The following is a 16,027-nucleotide window of genomic DNA, read 5'->3' on the forward strand; positions in this document are numbered from 1 at the left end:
ACCCACCCTTGCCGAGCATTTTTATCTGCACCTCTGACCTTCCCACTTCCTATCTCATACAGAAGCTACTTACTCAGAGGTCCGATTTCCATTAACCTTGGGGCAACTTGAGGGCAGGCAGGATCCAAGGTAGTTCCAGTTTTGTGCCCCTTGTGCCCCAGGACTTCGCGGGCATCAGTAAGTATTGGTTGGGCAAGCACAATAGTAGGAGGAGGACAATCAATTCTCCCAAGTGCCCAGAGAGCGTCACTCATTGCGTTGGCCTCTGGAGTCCCGAGGAAGGCAGGAGAACGGTGAGCAGCAAGGCGCGTGGCTGAGTCGGACCGAAGTGCGGGCTGGGGCGGAGGGCAGAGGGCTCGGCCTGGCCAACCTCCTCGTGACTCCTCCTCCCCCCTCCACGGCTCCGAGTCAGGTGATTCCGGGCACGTGACGGGCACCACCTACCTTGCTGCTCCCGAGTGGCAGCTCAGGCGACCAATGAGGGGCTGGGCTCGGGCGGGGAGCCTATGAGAGCCGGGCGCCGGGGGGCGGGCCTCACAGCGGCGGCGGCTGCCGGGGGCGGCGGCGGCGGCGGCGGACTGGGGAGGCGGCGGCCTGGCTTGGCCTGGCCTGGCCTGTCAGGGCGCGGGCGGCGGCGGCTCCAGCACCATGTCCCTGCAGTACGGGGTGGAGGAGACGCCCCTCGCCGGCAGTTACGGCGCGGCGGATTCGTTCCCAAAGGATTTCGGCTACGGCGTGGAGGAGGAGGAAGAGGAGGCGGCAGCCGCGGGCGGCGGGGTTGGGGCGGGGGCCGGAGGAGGCTGTGGCCCGGGGGGCGCTGACAGCTCCAAGCCGAGGATTCTGCTCATGGGCCTCCGGCGCAGCGGCAAGTCCTCCATCCAGAAGGTGAGTGGGGCCGTTCGGGCCCTCTGCCCCTCCCCCTCCCTCCCCTTCCCGGGGGCGCCGGGGGCCAGCCGGGAGGGGAGGCCCTGAGGAGGGCGGCGGCCGAGGTGGCCGGCTGGATTGTCCCAGCGCGCTTTCTCTTCTCCTCTGGGAAGCAGAGCCCGGGCGCGGTCCGCGCCGGGACCCCGATCTCGGAGTCCACGCCCAGGTCAGCCGAGGCCGAGTGGATCCCCGCGCTCCCCGAGTGGCCGGAGCGAGGCAGGTGCCCGTGGCCTCACCTCCTGGGACCTCACTTCCTGGGACCCAGCCCCCGTGCCATTCACGAAACTGAGACTTGCTCCCCGGTTCTAACTCGGAGAACTTTCCCACACTCCCTCCCCGACCGCGGTTGTGTGTGTGCCTCTTACTTCAGGTGACCTGAGTTTGCAGGGCTTCCCAGGTGAGCCCCAGGGAGCAGCGTCAGAAAGAGTTGTGACTAACTCCTTGGCCTTTGTAATGCCTGCTCTTGTTACTAGTACGAAGGAGACTTCACTGTGACATTCCTTAGTGGGAATGGGGGCTGTTCTTCCACCAGTTTTAGTACTTTTAGTCCGGTGAGTATAATTAGTAGTGATTTCCCTTCTGTGTGTGTGTGGCTACAAAAGTCTTGAGACCTGGAGAATATTTACAGACCTTTGTACGTGTGCTTTCACTTGGGAAATGGCAGGAGAGGATGGAGGGCTATTCGCTTTTTTAGTAAGGGAGAATAGAGGCAGGGTTGACGACCTCCATCAGCCATTCCTCTTCAACACAAGGTGAGCTGGTGATAAAATGCCAGATACCTGGCTTTTTGCTCTTTTCATTCTGTGGCAAAGATCTCTCCAAAATAAATCTCTGCGTGATATTCTGTAGACATGATGATTTTAAAAAGTAGCCTTCCAAATTACGGGATTACTGTGTTTTATTATCTTTTCACCGTTACAGCAAAATCGGAGTACACTGATGGCAGGTTTTTAGCAAACTGGTTTTGATTCGTTATAGTGTTACTCACCGTCTAAACCTCAGGAATAACTATCCATTTTTCTCATCCAGCGAGTAGAGAGAGGGAAATTCCTTGTGTGTTGGAATTGTGTGGATTGTGATAATTGTGATTCTTAACAATTGCGTTTACCTTTTTTTTTTTCCATGGGAACTGTCTTTTCGTTGTCAAGTCCCATTCTTCCCCTCCTCACAAATATTCCTTCTCTACCAATATGCCTTTTCCTATTTGGTATAATTTGCTTTTGTTTTATTTCTTCCACAAGACTGCAAACCCATGAAGGACAGGGTCCAGTCAGTTTCTTTTCTGATTATTCGTTAGAACCTGATGTGGGCATTCTGATAAATTTTCAATGAACAAAACTTTTTAAACTTTAGCTATAAATTTTCATAATCTTAGAGCAGATTTTGGCTGAATTTATACAATGGGGAGGAAAAAAAACTGAGGAGAGACATTGCTACTGCTAGTATTGTATACAGACAGAGAAAATAGAAAAGTTTTAGCTTTTCTGGGTGATTTGGTTTTAGTAATTTGGTGTTTTCTGTTGTGTTACAAGTTAGAGGAGAGTGAGTACCAATGGATACACCATTCACTTTTCATCTCTTTTAAAATTTTTGCTGTAGGGTCACATTCTTTATGTTAATTCCAGGTGGAGTTTTTGTACTTATTTTAAATAAAAAGTGGAATAGTCATTAAATTGTCTTTTTTTATTTTAACAGGTGGTGTTTCATAAAATGTCACCCAATGAGACTCTCTTTTTGGAAAGTACCAACAAGATTTACAAAGATGACATTTCTAATAGCTCCTTTGTGAATTTCCAAATATGGGATTTTCCTGGGCAAATGGACTTTTTTGACCCAACTTTTGACTACGAGATGATCTTCAGGGGAACAGGAGCATTGATATATGTCATTGATGCACAGGTAGTTGGAAATGATGATGTTTACTTTTCTTCTCTGAAGGCGAAACATGTAGGAACAAAGAAAAGTTGTTTATCTTGTCATGTGCTTCTTGCAGCTTGTTTCTTTGCCACTAGATTTCCTAACTGAGAGATGTACCTGCAGAGGTGCTTTAGGAGCAGGCATGCCTTTGTGCAAGGACAGAATATGACATGACTAGGAGATAGGGTTTATATCTCTGAGTTCTAGTTAATGAGCAGTGTTCCATTTTTGTTAATAGTAGATACTGCTGTATTTTTATTAACTGTTGTAATGTCACCCACTGAAAAAGTCTTATCAGTGTGCCTGTAATGAGGAATGTGAGAACTGAGTCAGTAAATATTAAATGAATAGTTTCTTTAGTTGTCCAAATTCAATTTAGCTCAGCTAGCACTTATTGAGGGCTTAGCATGTGGCAGACACTCAGATAAATGGGACATGTCTTTATCCTTAAGAATCTTAATTTTTTTTCTAAGCTTAAGCATTAGCTAGGAATGAGTTCTGAGGTACAGACTCTGTTATGAGTGCGTTCATACATATGACCTAATTTGATTTCTTCGTCACAGTGCTGTACGGTAGGTATTGTAATTACAATTCTATGGCTGAGTAAACTGAGATCACAGAATTTAAGCAACCTGCTTAAAGTCACACATCTAATAAATGGCAGAGCTGGGATTACTTAAAAATTTTTTTATTGGGAATAAGTGTCCATTTTCCATTTCCTTTTCTTATCAGTATTAAAAATTACAAGCATTAACTTGGTAGTTGAATTCTTAACAAGAGAGATTGAAGATCTATTTAGTGGTATAAGTTAATGTAGTTGTTTGAATACTTATGAATGATTAGGGTAATATATATTCTGTGGTTGGGGAAAGAGGTGGTTTGAGGCTTTCCTAACATAAGATTTCTTTTTAAAAAATATTTTGTTCTGACTTACAGGATGACTACATGGAGGCTTTAACAAGACTTCACATTACTGTTTCTAAAGCCTACAAAGTTAACCCAGACATGAATTTTGAGGTTTTTATTCACAAAGTTGATGGTCTGTCTGATGATCACAAAATAGAAACACAGAGGGACATTCATCAAAGGGCCAATGATGACCTTGCAGATGCTGGGCTAGAAAAACTCCACCTTAGGTAACAACCTGTGTGTTTGATATGGGAGCCCTGAAAAGTGTGTAAATGTATTCCCATCTCTGTCATTACAAACACGTAGCTCTCTGTTACTGGTATACCCTTCCCAAATGTGTAATGTTTTTGATTTCTGTTGAATTCAAACAGTTTTGGGAGCCTAATGTTACTGAGAAGTTACTTCCCCTGCTTTTTTGCATTTTCCCAGAGGTTGAAGTCAGGCGAGGTCTGTTTCTGTAGGTGTGTTTACAAATTCATCTCAAGAGACTGGAGTCAGGCTGTTTCCTCATGGCATTAAATCTGCTTTGGGATTCCCCCGTCTTGGTTTTTTTTTTTTTTTTCCCCCCCTCTCCTTGCCTCAGTTTGAGGAATCTCACATTTGTTGTAGAACTCTGTAGCTTGATCTTTCACAGTATCTCTCTCAATAGGAAGAGCCTTTTAAAGAGGGCACATTTTAAGTTTGGATTCTAATGTTTCTTGTTTATGTTTTTTAAAACACTTTATGCTTTTATAAACCTCTAAAAATTGGGTGAAGTGATTGTATCCATTAAATCTGCTTAGGGTTGCTATCAAGTTAAAGAACTGCTGATTCATAATTCTCATTGCAAAATTAATATTAAAGAACACCTACTAGATAAACTCAGTGGTTTGTATGCTTGTATTTTAAAAATATGTGAGAATTATTTTCTGCATCCTTTTTTATGGTTTAGGTAGAAATGAGTAATAAAAAGTACCCAAGAAAATGTTCTTTTGATGGTACAAACAACTTAAAGGGGAAGCAGCAGAGAGACAACCGTAGCTATTTCCTTATCCTTGGTCTGTTATAATGACTTCCCTCTAGGCTCAAGCCAACCCCCATCCTTACCCTAATATTCCCTAGGGCCTCCGGCTATAAGATCTTTCTGTTATTCTCCTAAGAAACCACATAGACAAGTCCCATTGACCTTTAGCCTGGATTAAAATATGTACAAGTAATTCATGCTTTTAAAAAAATTCAGCAGTATTTGTAGGAGAAAGTGAAAGTATCTTCCAATAAAATTCCTCAGTCTTATTTTTCTGCAATGAATGATGGGTTTTAAGCCATGATTGTCCTGTGTTCTCCAGGACCCGTAAGAACACTTCTGATCCTCTTAGCACCATGTCTGTCCCTTTCCAGAGCACCCACCTCAGTGGTACACACTATCCCTTTCTCCAGTTCTCTGTGGGGCCCTGGGCCTTGTTAACAGCATTAAACTTTTATTAATTACTAACAGACCTATGGATGAGGTTCTTTTAATTTCCAGTTTCCAGAAACTCAGCTTCCTAGAATGCCCTGTGCCTTGGGAGGTTCTTCCTGTCGCCATCCATCTCCAAACCTCACAGTTCCTGCAGGACCTTCTTACATTGCTAACCTAAAATATTCCTTTACCTTCGTGCCTGTGGGGGGATAATCTTGGTCTTACCTCTTCCATTGTTCTAACATCTAGATTAGAGCCCCATCTAAGTTAGGTTCTTAGGTGCAGTCTTTGAAAGTATCTTTGAATTTTGATAAAAAGTGTGATATAAACAGTTCTGTGTCTCTGACTTTGTTATCTGTGTTTGTAATTACGTAATGGATAGAGCTGTGTAACTAAGAGTATACTTCATGAGTGAAAAAGCAGGTACAGTTGACCACACTGTTTAAATTGTTAAAAGCCTCTCTCTCAAGTATGTGTTTTGTTAAATCTACAAATTTACTTCTTTGTGTATCCTTTTAGGCCTCCAGATAGCTGTCCCTTCTCTCTCGAGCTCCTGCTCTCATCTTCCTTAGCATGTTATTTACATAAATTCTAAGTGCCAGTTTTATTCATTTGTTTACTCAACAAATATTCACGGATACTCTACAGGGCAGTGGGCACGCAGCTGTGAGCAAGGCTGACAGCCTTTATTCTCATGGAGCTTACATTCTGATGAATGAGACAGCTCAAAGGCACATAAATAAACGTATAGTGTAATTTTAAGTACTCATCAGTGCTATGCAGAAAAACAAAGGGGGAAGAGGTTGAAAGCAAAGGGCACAGGACTACCATTTTAGGTGGGATCAGAAAGGAACTTTCTGAGGAGGTAACATTTTATTAGAAACCTGTATTGTATTCTTATTTAATAAATGTCAATAAATGTCACCTATCTACTCTGAGCTTTCTCTTGGTTTTTTTGTCAGTTGTGGGCTTAAGAAACCAAGCTTTTTGGATCAGATTGCACGGACTTAGGTGAATGTTCAGGTTTCCGCATCTGAAAATGTTTTCCTAGTACTACCTCAGTTGCCCTCTGTGTAAATGTATTAAAGGGATGGAGAGCTATAAGCCAGGTGGGGAAATTGCTTTTGTCATCTTGAGTGAGGGAGATGGTGCACAAAATAGGCTTTATTTGAACTTACTGAAATGAAATGTGAAGAAACTTAAAATTTTATGTATTGTGATAATTGTTGTTGGACTTTTAAGATATTTTTCAAATTAATCAAACTGTGTTGTGTCTTTCAGCTTTTATTTGACTAGTATCTATGACCATTCAATATTTGAAGCCTTTAGTAAGGTGGTGCAGAAACTTATCCCACAGCTACCGACCTTGGAAAACCTATTAAATATCTTTATATCAGTAAGTGTGCTATTTAATTCAGTGTTGTTTCTGGTTTTTGTTGAATATATTTGTATTATCAAATTCTCCAAAAAATGCCTTGAATTAATCTGAGTCAAATTTAAAGACAACACAGTTAAATATTAAATAAATAATCAGATCAGATCAGTCGCTCAGTCGTGTCTGACTCTTTGGAACCCCATGAATTGCAGCACGCCAGGCCTCCCTGTCCATCACCAACTCCCGGAGTTCACTCAGACTCACGTCCATCGAATCAGTGATGCCATCCAGCCATCTCATCCTCTGTCATCCCCTTCTCCTCCTGCCCCCAATCCCTCCCAGCATCAGAGTCTTTTCCAATGAGTCAACTCTTCGCATGAGGTAGCCAAAGTACTGGAGTTTCAACTTTAGCATCATTCCTTCCAAAGAAATCCCAGGGCTGATCTCCTTCAGAATGGACTGGTTGGATCTCCTTGCAGTCCAAGGGACTCTCAAGAGTCTTCTCCAACACCACACTTCAAAAGCATCAATTCTTCGGTGCTCAGCCTTCTTCACAGTCCAACTCTCACATCCATACATGACCACAGGAAAAACCATAGCCTTGACTAGACGAACCTTTGTTGGCAAAGTAATGTCTCTGCTTTTGAATATGCTATCTAGGTTGGTTGTAACTTTCCTTCCAAGGAGTAAGCGTCTTTTAATTTAATAAATAATAGAAACATTTAAAACATGGTTTGAGTTATTTTCTGAAATTTTCCTTAATACTTTTTTTGTCTTAAAAGGCTCTGATGAAAAATTTTCTTATGCTTTTCTTAATTAAAAATATCTTTGTGATCTCTTTTCCTGAAGGAAGAGTAGAAAGTGGGATATACTGGGTGTTGGGAATTAGACTCAGTTTAATCTCTGCTTTATTGAAGGTCACATTGAAAAATTGATCCTTGTTAACTGTAATCTCAGTGTCATATTTCACATTTCTTTTTTTGAGGATTCAGCTTAATTAAAAAGGATATTCTTCCCATCAGTTTAGCATTCAGCGACTGTGTTTTCCAAACACTGCTTTGAAGGACTCAGTGTGTAGTGATCCCCAGTTCTTTAGGCTTTTGCACTATGCTGGATGTTGATGTGAAACATTGTTTGCTGAGTGCCACATCAAACCTTTCTGGTAGCAGGATCATTTGAATCAGAGATTGATTATTGTCAAGAAAAGGATTATCAGAAATGTAGCATGGCTTGATTTTAGGAGGATTTTGTTTGTTTGTTTTATGGTGGTATCTTAGAAAATAATTCATTTAAGTAAAGAGGACGAAAGAAGAACAAATTTGAGTGTGCTATTATGTCAGTAAATCAAGAGCAGAGAAACATTTTGACTTTTCTTCTTTGGATAAGAAAAGTGTCTCCTAAACAAAGTACTGTTTACTCTTGGTATTGGGTTGTATTGTTAAAAATGTTCTTCGATGTTAATGATTCAGGATCTTTGATAAGTTTACAAATTGTGATTCTTTAAAAAATGAACACTTGACTTTGTTTTTTTCAAGAATTCAGGTATTGAAAAAGCTTTTCTCTTCGATGTTGTCAGCAAAATCTACATTGCAACAGACAGTTCTCCTGTGGATATGCAGTCATATGAACTTTGCTGTGACATGATTGATGTTGTAATTGATGTGTCTTGTATATATGGGTAAGTTGTGTTTGTATATATTTTTGTAAGATCTCAGACAAGTGGAAAACCACCAGTTTGACTTGTTAGGGGGATTAATTTCTGAGGCATCTAGCAAGTACTGTATGAAGTAGAACTGACCATAGTGCTTCAGTTTGGAGCATAATTTCTCTGTGAGTGGACTGCTGGGTCTTACTCTTTCCGAGTGGATGGACAAGAGCAGTTGAAAAGGTGTGACTAGTGCCAGACTTAATTATCAGTGAAAGTTTCACCTGCTTTAATTTGGGGGGTTTATACTGTGTCTTCTCACTACTGCGACTTCTCACTACTGTTAGATCAATAAACTAGACTAATTTATTGAAAACACTGAATAACAAGAGTATGTACTGGTTCCTAATTTGATTTAGGCTCTGTGGAACTGAGGAGTCCTTAATCTTTCAGAGAGCACAGAAACAAGGAATGTTTGACCTACACGTCTCAGTTTCTAAGAAGTCTCTAAAATATAAACTCTTCTTTTATTTAAATTCACCACACTTTATACAGAAATTTGTAAAGAAATGGTTTTGTAGAATAGTTCAGAAGACAAGTGAAAACCTTGGTGGATTTACTAATAATTATTTCAAAAGCCAGTGACCTCTGCGCCTCTAATAGTGATGGTTCATCTTGTATATTAATGTCAGCCCTCCCAAGCACTGTCCTGATGCTCTGACATTACCTTTGCTTTTTGATGCCTCTGTCCTTGATCTGTTGTTCCTCTGTGTTCCACCTAGTCTAAATCCCTCTTTCATCTCTCTGTCCCTACCTGGCACCTTGGTCTTTCTGCCTCACTTGTCAGTGTCTTTCTCTAGCTGCCTCGGGGTAGGGAATGCATTTGTCTTAGCTCTTCTTTACCTGTCTATTCTTGTTTTCTATTCCTGTCAGTTTTGTGACTACATGCTTGCCTTTGTTTTTATTCTTTCCCCAGAGAAGAAGTAATTTTGTCTGTAGGTCATGCAGAAAAGTTTCATGTTCCTGTTCCTAGTTTTAAAAAGAGATGAATAGAGTGTATTTTTTATAATTAAAGAATCAAATTTAGTTGTAAATTTTATTTTCAGTATAAGACACATTGTAAACTACATTACACATGATAAAGTATATTATAAAAAAGAAAAGAAACAGCCATTACTTCATTATTATTAACCTGTGTGTGAAACTTGGTATGCTTTATTGAAGTTCAGTTTGTTGCTTACTTGGCTCTTGATTTGTGTTTTTTGAAGGGGGACTCCATGTAATTCTGACAATCTAATCTGATAAATGAAATAGCTTTCAGACCCTGTAAGGCTCACTTTGCAGGCATCAGGATTCCACAGTATCTTTGATAGACCGTATTTACTTTAGTTTTTGTACTTACTCCTTTTTCACTACTCACAGTTTTCATATTTCAGGTCCTTCTTTATTTGCGGAGGGTGTCAGCACTGATTAGTGTGAAGTAAAAATTAGAAGTCTGCTGTCTTCCATGCGTCCTAGGTCAACAAGGTGGTGTGAGCACATGGAATGATTATGCAGCAGGGGCTGGGCACCCACAGCTAAACACAGCTTCTGTTCCACTGTGGTCGAGCCAGCCTTTTTTCTCAAAAGACATTTAGGAAACTGGGTAGAAAGACTTGTCGTGCAAATGTGACAAAATGCCGAGTTGGGAAACCTATAATGAACAATACTTTGTTTTAAAACAGGCTAAAGGAAGATGGAAGTGGAAGTGCTTATGACAAAGAGTCCATGGCCATCATCAAGCTGAATAACACAACTGTCCTGTATTTAAAGGAGGTGACTAAATTTTTGGCACTGGTTTGCATCCTTAGGGAAGAAAGTTTTGAAAGAAAAGGTAATGACATTTTAAAAACTGTCTTTATATAAAGGTCTTTGTCATAATTTCTTAGGTTCTGGAAAACAAGAGAAAACATTGTTGCAGTGTTAGAGGATTTACCAGTTGGTTTGATCCCCTGGAGAAGGGCGTGGCAACCCACTCTAGTATTCTTGCCTGGAGAATTCCATGGACAGAGGAGCCTTGCAGACTACAGTCTGTGGGGTCACAAAGAATTGGACATGACTGAGGGACTAACACTTTCACTTGCATGACGTTTTCAACTACTTCTGTGCCTTTCCCTCCATGTACAGTCCATGCTTTCTCCTGCCTTCTTTTGGTCTTTTGTTTTTAAATCACATTTTTTATTCCAGCCTCTGATTTCACATCCTTCTGTTACCTGTCTGCCTGCATTTGGCTTCCACCTGCACCAGTCTCCTGAGGTGGTTTGAGACGTCACCGGGTCACCTTCTTGCCACATTTGGTGGCCTTTCCTCTTCAGCCTTCCCAGGCATGTGACCGTGTCATCCCGTCCTCCTTCACGCCCTCTTCTCTCTGCTTTCCCAAAGCAGAGCTCTTTGGGTTCTTTTGTGTGTCTGTTTCTCTGACCACCTGTTTCTTCTAATTTTTCTTTTTCTCAGTTCTGAGTGCCCTTCAGAGCCGCGGCTTCTGGCTCACTTCTTCACTTATTCTTCTGGTCAGCACATCACATCTATGACTTCAGTTAATCTCTGTGTAGTTGACGGAAAAATTCACCTCTCCAGCTCTGACTTGGGCCTGTTTCCATCCCATATTTGAAGCTGTTAGTAAGGCATCTTTACTTAAATATTTATCTTTCCATGATGTCAAAAACCGATGAATATTTTCCCCGTTGTTTCGTGACTCATGGCTACTCTACTTCTGTTACTAGTTATGCCATTTTCCTGGTGTCCACACTTAGCTGTGTGCAGTCTGGTAATCGTGTGGTGTAATTGCTTCCGAGGCCCTTGCACAGCATCTCACAGAGGGTGTTCTTTGTTCTCCTTTTCCCATTCTTTTCTGTGGTTTTCATTGAATCTTCACCAACTCTTTAACATTTTCTTGTGGAACTTTCTAGGGTGTCCTATCCATTTCCACTGTTGGTATCTCCAGTCCAAGTCCTCACCCATCCAGGCCTAAGGTGCTGCTTTCAGCATATATATTGAGGGCTCAGTCTGTATCGTCCTTTATTCTCAAGGCAGACTAGTTTTCAGAATATTCCTTTCATCGTGTTATTTAACTACTCAAGGGTCTATAGTAGCTCTGTTACTCATGCAACAAGTTCCTTCTCTTCTGTCTGGGTTTGTGATATTAATTAATATTGAATGAGTTAATATTTCACTGATGCTTATATTAATGAAATATTTTAGATATACAAAGTTTTTTTGATAAAACAAAAATGTATATATTCCCCTTTGAGCTTAAGATCTGAAACATGACCAATACATATTTGTCTTTTGTGTATTTCTCAGTTGAAACCCTCTCTTGTGCTCTGTTGAATGTAGTGTTTTCTTTTTCCTGTGTCTGAATTAGTCTTTACTCCTTATCTTTCCTTAAACTATATAGGGTGTTATATATCTTTGTGTAAACCATGTCAAAATATAAGTCATCTTCTGCAGCTTGCTTGTTTCTCTTCATTCAAGATTGGTTTTGAGGTTTATCCATATTAATAGCATGTTGCTTCAGTTCATTCTTTGTCACTGTGGAGTGTGTATATCACAGTTTATATTCTTTTTACTGTATGTTTAGATGATTTTTAAGATTACAAATAGTTTTGCAAGAAATTAATCAACAAGTTTGCCTTTGCACATAGAATTTCTCTAGAATAGGAAGTATTTAGGAGTGGAATTTATGGAGGGCATATGTGTTCAGTTTTATTGTTGTTGTTCAGTCAGTTGCCCAGTCCGACTCTTTGTGACTCCATGGACTGCAGCCCCCCAGGCCTGCGTATCCCTCACCATCTCCCAAAATTTTCCCAAGGTCATGTCCCCTGCTCAAGTTCATGTCAGTTTTATTAGGCATTATTGAATTGCTCTCCAAAGTGGCTTTATCGTTTTCACCCCAGACAGAGCTTTGTGGGAGTTTCTGTCACTTCATGTCCTTGCTAATGTTTGATGTTGTCAGATTGTTCAGTTGTTGTCAGTCTGGTAGGTGTGAAACGATGTCTCATTAGCGTCTCGTTTATATTTCTCTAATTACTGGTTGGAGCAAGCATCTTTTTCATTGCAGGTGCTCTTTCATGTCTGTTTAGGCTTCTCTAGTAATTTATTTGTTCCTATGCTTTTATCTTTTTTGTGCCTCTTAGGAGTTTCTTATCTTTTTCCATTCTAATCTTTAAAAATTTTAAAAACTTTTGGTTCCTGGAAATTTTCAAGTAAACACAAAAGTTGAGCAGCTCAGCGATTCCATGTACCTGTCCCTGCTTTCACAGTCATGAACACATGGTCAGTTTTGTTTCCTGTATATCTTCATTTTTTTTTTAATCCTTTGTTGTGGAAAGTGTCACACATAAAAGAGGACAGAAAATAATGTAAGGAAGCCCTTCGTATCTATCACCCAGATTGAACAACTATCAAAATCATAGCCATTTTTATTTCATCTCTGTACCTTTTCTCCTACTGGGTGATTTTGAAGCAAATCTCTGACATCAAATCATTTTGTCTTATAGAGATTCCAGCAGGTATCTCTAAGCAGTGGTGCTGTTTTTAAAGCGTAATGGTATTACCATTAATAGATGTTAAAAGAAAAAAAAATTAACAATGATTTCATATCATCATCACATATCCACACATTGTTCAGGCTTCCTTGATTGTCAGTTTAATTTTACCATTTGTGGAGAACTCAGTTTTAATGTAGTTGAAGTTATCAAAACCTTTATTTTTCTCTGAATCTGAAGGAACTCCTTATTTTGACTCTAACCTGCTTCTTCAGCCGCCATTCCCAGTACTTCTCCCAAGAATTGTCTGCTCCCATCTCCAGTCAGACCAGGTTCTTTCCTGTCTTCACCTGTGTGCTGTGTTCTCAGTGCAAACGCCCTGCTATTTTCTTGTGATTTTGCTCCTCTTTCCTGCCTATTTAAATCTTGCCCGTATCCTCAGAGTCTTGTCTGCGCCCTGCAGTTTTCTTGGCTGCTTTTGCCTTGCACTTGACCCTCCCACCTTTGGGCTGCTTCCGCATCTGTAGTCGCTTCGGTTTGTTTCTTGGTTTGTTGTCTTTCTGTCCCGGTGTCCTCGAGGACCAGTGCTTCTCTTTCAGCTCTGCTGTTCTCAGTACTGGCTACTAGTTTCAGGTTCTTCTCGTGATGTGGAAGGACTTCTGGATCTCCAGCAATCTCCCTCAAATTCTGGGCGCTAAGGAGGATTGGGGGAGGAACAGGGAGGTCTTCCTTTTAAGGAGACTCCATGCAGGTCTTACACACTTGCACTTTTCTTGGTGGCCGGAATTGGTCATATGTCCATACGCACCTGCAAGGAACCCTTTGACTAAAATCTGATTTGGAAGCCAGTTCATAAGCAGAAAAGGACAGAGTTGCCCTCCTTCCCCTCTGAGGTGGGGGAGCTGGCTTCCTGAGGCTCTGCCCTAGGGGCCTTCCTGATCCCTCCCATCCCCTTGGCTCTACTAAGCAGTTTGCACAACTCTTGTTCCAACTGTTTCCTTCAGCTTTTCTTTGCCTGCCCCAGAGACTTGTAAAAGGAAAAACTTGATGTATCGAAAGTATTTTACTTTCACTTTAGAGTTCATTGTAAATTTTCTTAGCAAATTTGTCTTCCTAATTGCTTTTTTATTTACTCTCTTCATTCCCAGGCCCAGAGGTAATCAGTGTTAACAACTTGGGCATATGCTTTATCATGCTTCCATTGTAGAGAATTTCTCAATTGGATATATGTTTTAAAATACATACCAATTATTTCTTTCCGTCACCAAATGTTTCCTAACAGATAGTTGACATTCAGGGCGCCTGATCTTCCTTTTTCTCTCCTGCAGGTTTAATAGACTATAACTTCCATTGTTTCCGAAAAGCCATTCATGAGGTTTTTGAGGTGGGTGTGACTTCTCACAGGAGCTGTAGTCACCAGACCAGTGCCCCCAGCCTGAAAGCGTTGACACACAACGGCACGCCACGAAATGCCATCTAGCCCGGACGCCAGCAATCGGGGCTCTGTGCCAGCTTATTCTTCACTCCAGGGTCAGGTGCCATGTGCTACAGGACATAGGAGTTGCCGCTTGTGGGAACCTGGTGCCTGTCCCCCTAGAGACAAGGGGTAGAGTTTCTCATTTGGATGCAAACACCTTCAGCCAGTGGTGTGCAACTGAAGCTACTATTTCTTTAAAAAAAAAAAAAAAGGCAAAAAAGAATTCCAGAGACCACAGAAGTGTGTGTCTTTCTCCTCTTGGGGGCCCTACTTTAAGTAGTTGGGACATCTTGGACCTGGAGATAACAGCCCTTAACCCGTCCTTACCAGGGGATGTCTCCATCAAATACCAGTTGAAAATAATAGAAAGAACTGAATTTTTATATGCTTCACTTAGATTTTCATTTGAGTAGTCTCTAAAAATCCTGCCTCGCTTAAGTTCTAACACTGCCTCTCAGATTTCAGTTTTGGACCTTGCACACCTCAGACCTTCTAAACGCATTTGCTTGCTAACTTGGAAGACACGTGGTCTGACTGCAGCAAGAAAGGACATTCCTGTATTTGTTTCTGAAGAAATGAGAAAATTTTATGCTGCATAAAGTCGAGAGCAAGTCTCCAACAGTGGCTGCTGCGTTCGTTCCCTCAGAAGTGCTGAGGAACAAACTTTGAGACAGAAGAAGATTTTTGCACCTGTGTTTTGGATACCAGATACCTGGGTTCCTTCCCTCACATTTGATAAATGATTCTGATCACTGTTTTGAAAAAAAAAAAAAAAGGGAATTAAAAAAGTTGTTTTCCCCACAATCTCTTCCTCCTCTTAGGAGGAAAACTCATCATGTCATTGAAATATTTAGCTCATTTTTCTTTAAACTTGATAGCAGTCTCCACATACCTTTTTTCTCAGCTGGTGAGAGTCTTTTAAGAAGTGCTGTGTTGTTGACCCTGAATGACCCGGAGGCACTGGTGGACTGCCCTGGGGCTTGAAGAGCGTACGGCACCACGACGTGTCGGTGAACGTGCTTCGTCTCCAGTGTCCAGACACCCGGTGTCAACTGTGGTCCTTTCTTCACCCAGGATATTGATTTGTAATTGGTTGTTGTTTGTTGAAAGTTGATACCCTTTCCACTGACTTAAACTTATACGTTACTCTTACTCCACACGCCCAGTTGTCATATATCCGAAGCCACTGGACCACTTGAGTACATAAGTGCCACTGTTAATGAAGTGTGTGTTCAGGTCTGTAAACCCAACTGTGTGACTTGAGTGCTTCCTGCAGGTGATTCTGACTGTTGAGTATTTACATGGACCATGGTGATATCCAAAAGAAAAATGCTTTTATATTTATAGGTTATTTCATTGAACTATATAAAATGGGTATCAATAAATGTATTTACTCCAGAATCAGTTTTTTATTTGCATAAGATATGGAGGGTTGGGGCAACGAAACATTGGCTCTTCCCCCTCTGATTTTATTATACATTTCTTCTTTTGCTGCCTCATATGGTTAAGATCCTGTATGTTTCAGGACTTAAACTTCTGTCCTGGTGCAGGAATTCCATGCCTTGTGTCCAGGCATCTCTCTCTCACCCGTTTCTGTTTAGGAGATCTAAACAGGTAGAAATGGGCCTTTTGGTTGTAGTCTTTTTGTGGTGGTTCATGGTGGGGACTGTCCAGGGCCTCACATAATTGATGTGCGATATCTAAGCCAGGAAGCATGTAAAGGAATGAGTTAAGTAGAACACATTTTACAAAATATGTATTGATTGCAGTTTAGTTTTCATTTCTTCCAGTTTCTGAGATACTCATCATTGACCCT

General features: G+C 41.3%; 1 protein-coding gene across 1 annotated transcript; it reads left to right on the plus strand.

Moving 5' to 3' along the window:
* The first annotated feature begins 553 nt into the window (after positions 1-553).
* RRAGC (Ras related GTP binding C) lies at positions 554-15,612 on the plus strand. Its single transcript, XM_027537766.1, has 7 exons — positions 554-885; positions 2,620-2,823; positions 3,778-3,977; positions 6,470-6,584; positions 8,099-8,241; positions 9,933-10,081; positions 14,063-15,612. Exons 1-7 carry the CDS (start codon positions 649-651, stop codon positions 14,212-14,214), a joined length of 1,200 nt encoding a protein of 399 aa, XP_027393567.1. The 5' UTR covers positions 554-648; the 3' UTR covers positions 14,215-15,612.
* The last annotated feature ends 415 nt before the right edge of the window (positions 15,613-16,027 follow it).

This window comes from Bos indicus x Bos taurus, chromosome 3 (assembly GCF_003369695.1).
Source record: "Bos indicus x Bos taurus breed Angus x Brahman F1 hybrid chromosome 3, Bos_hybrid_MaternalHap_v2.0, whole genome shotgun sequence".
Lineage (NCBI taxonomy): Eukaryota > Metazoa > Chordata > Mammalia > Artiodactyla > Bovidae > Bos > Bos indicus x Bos taurus.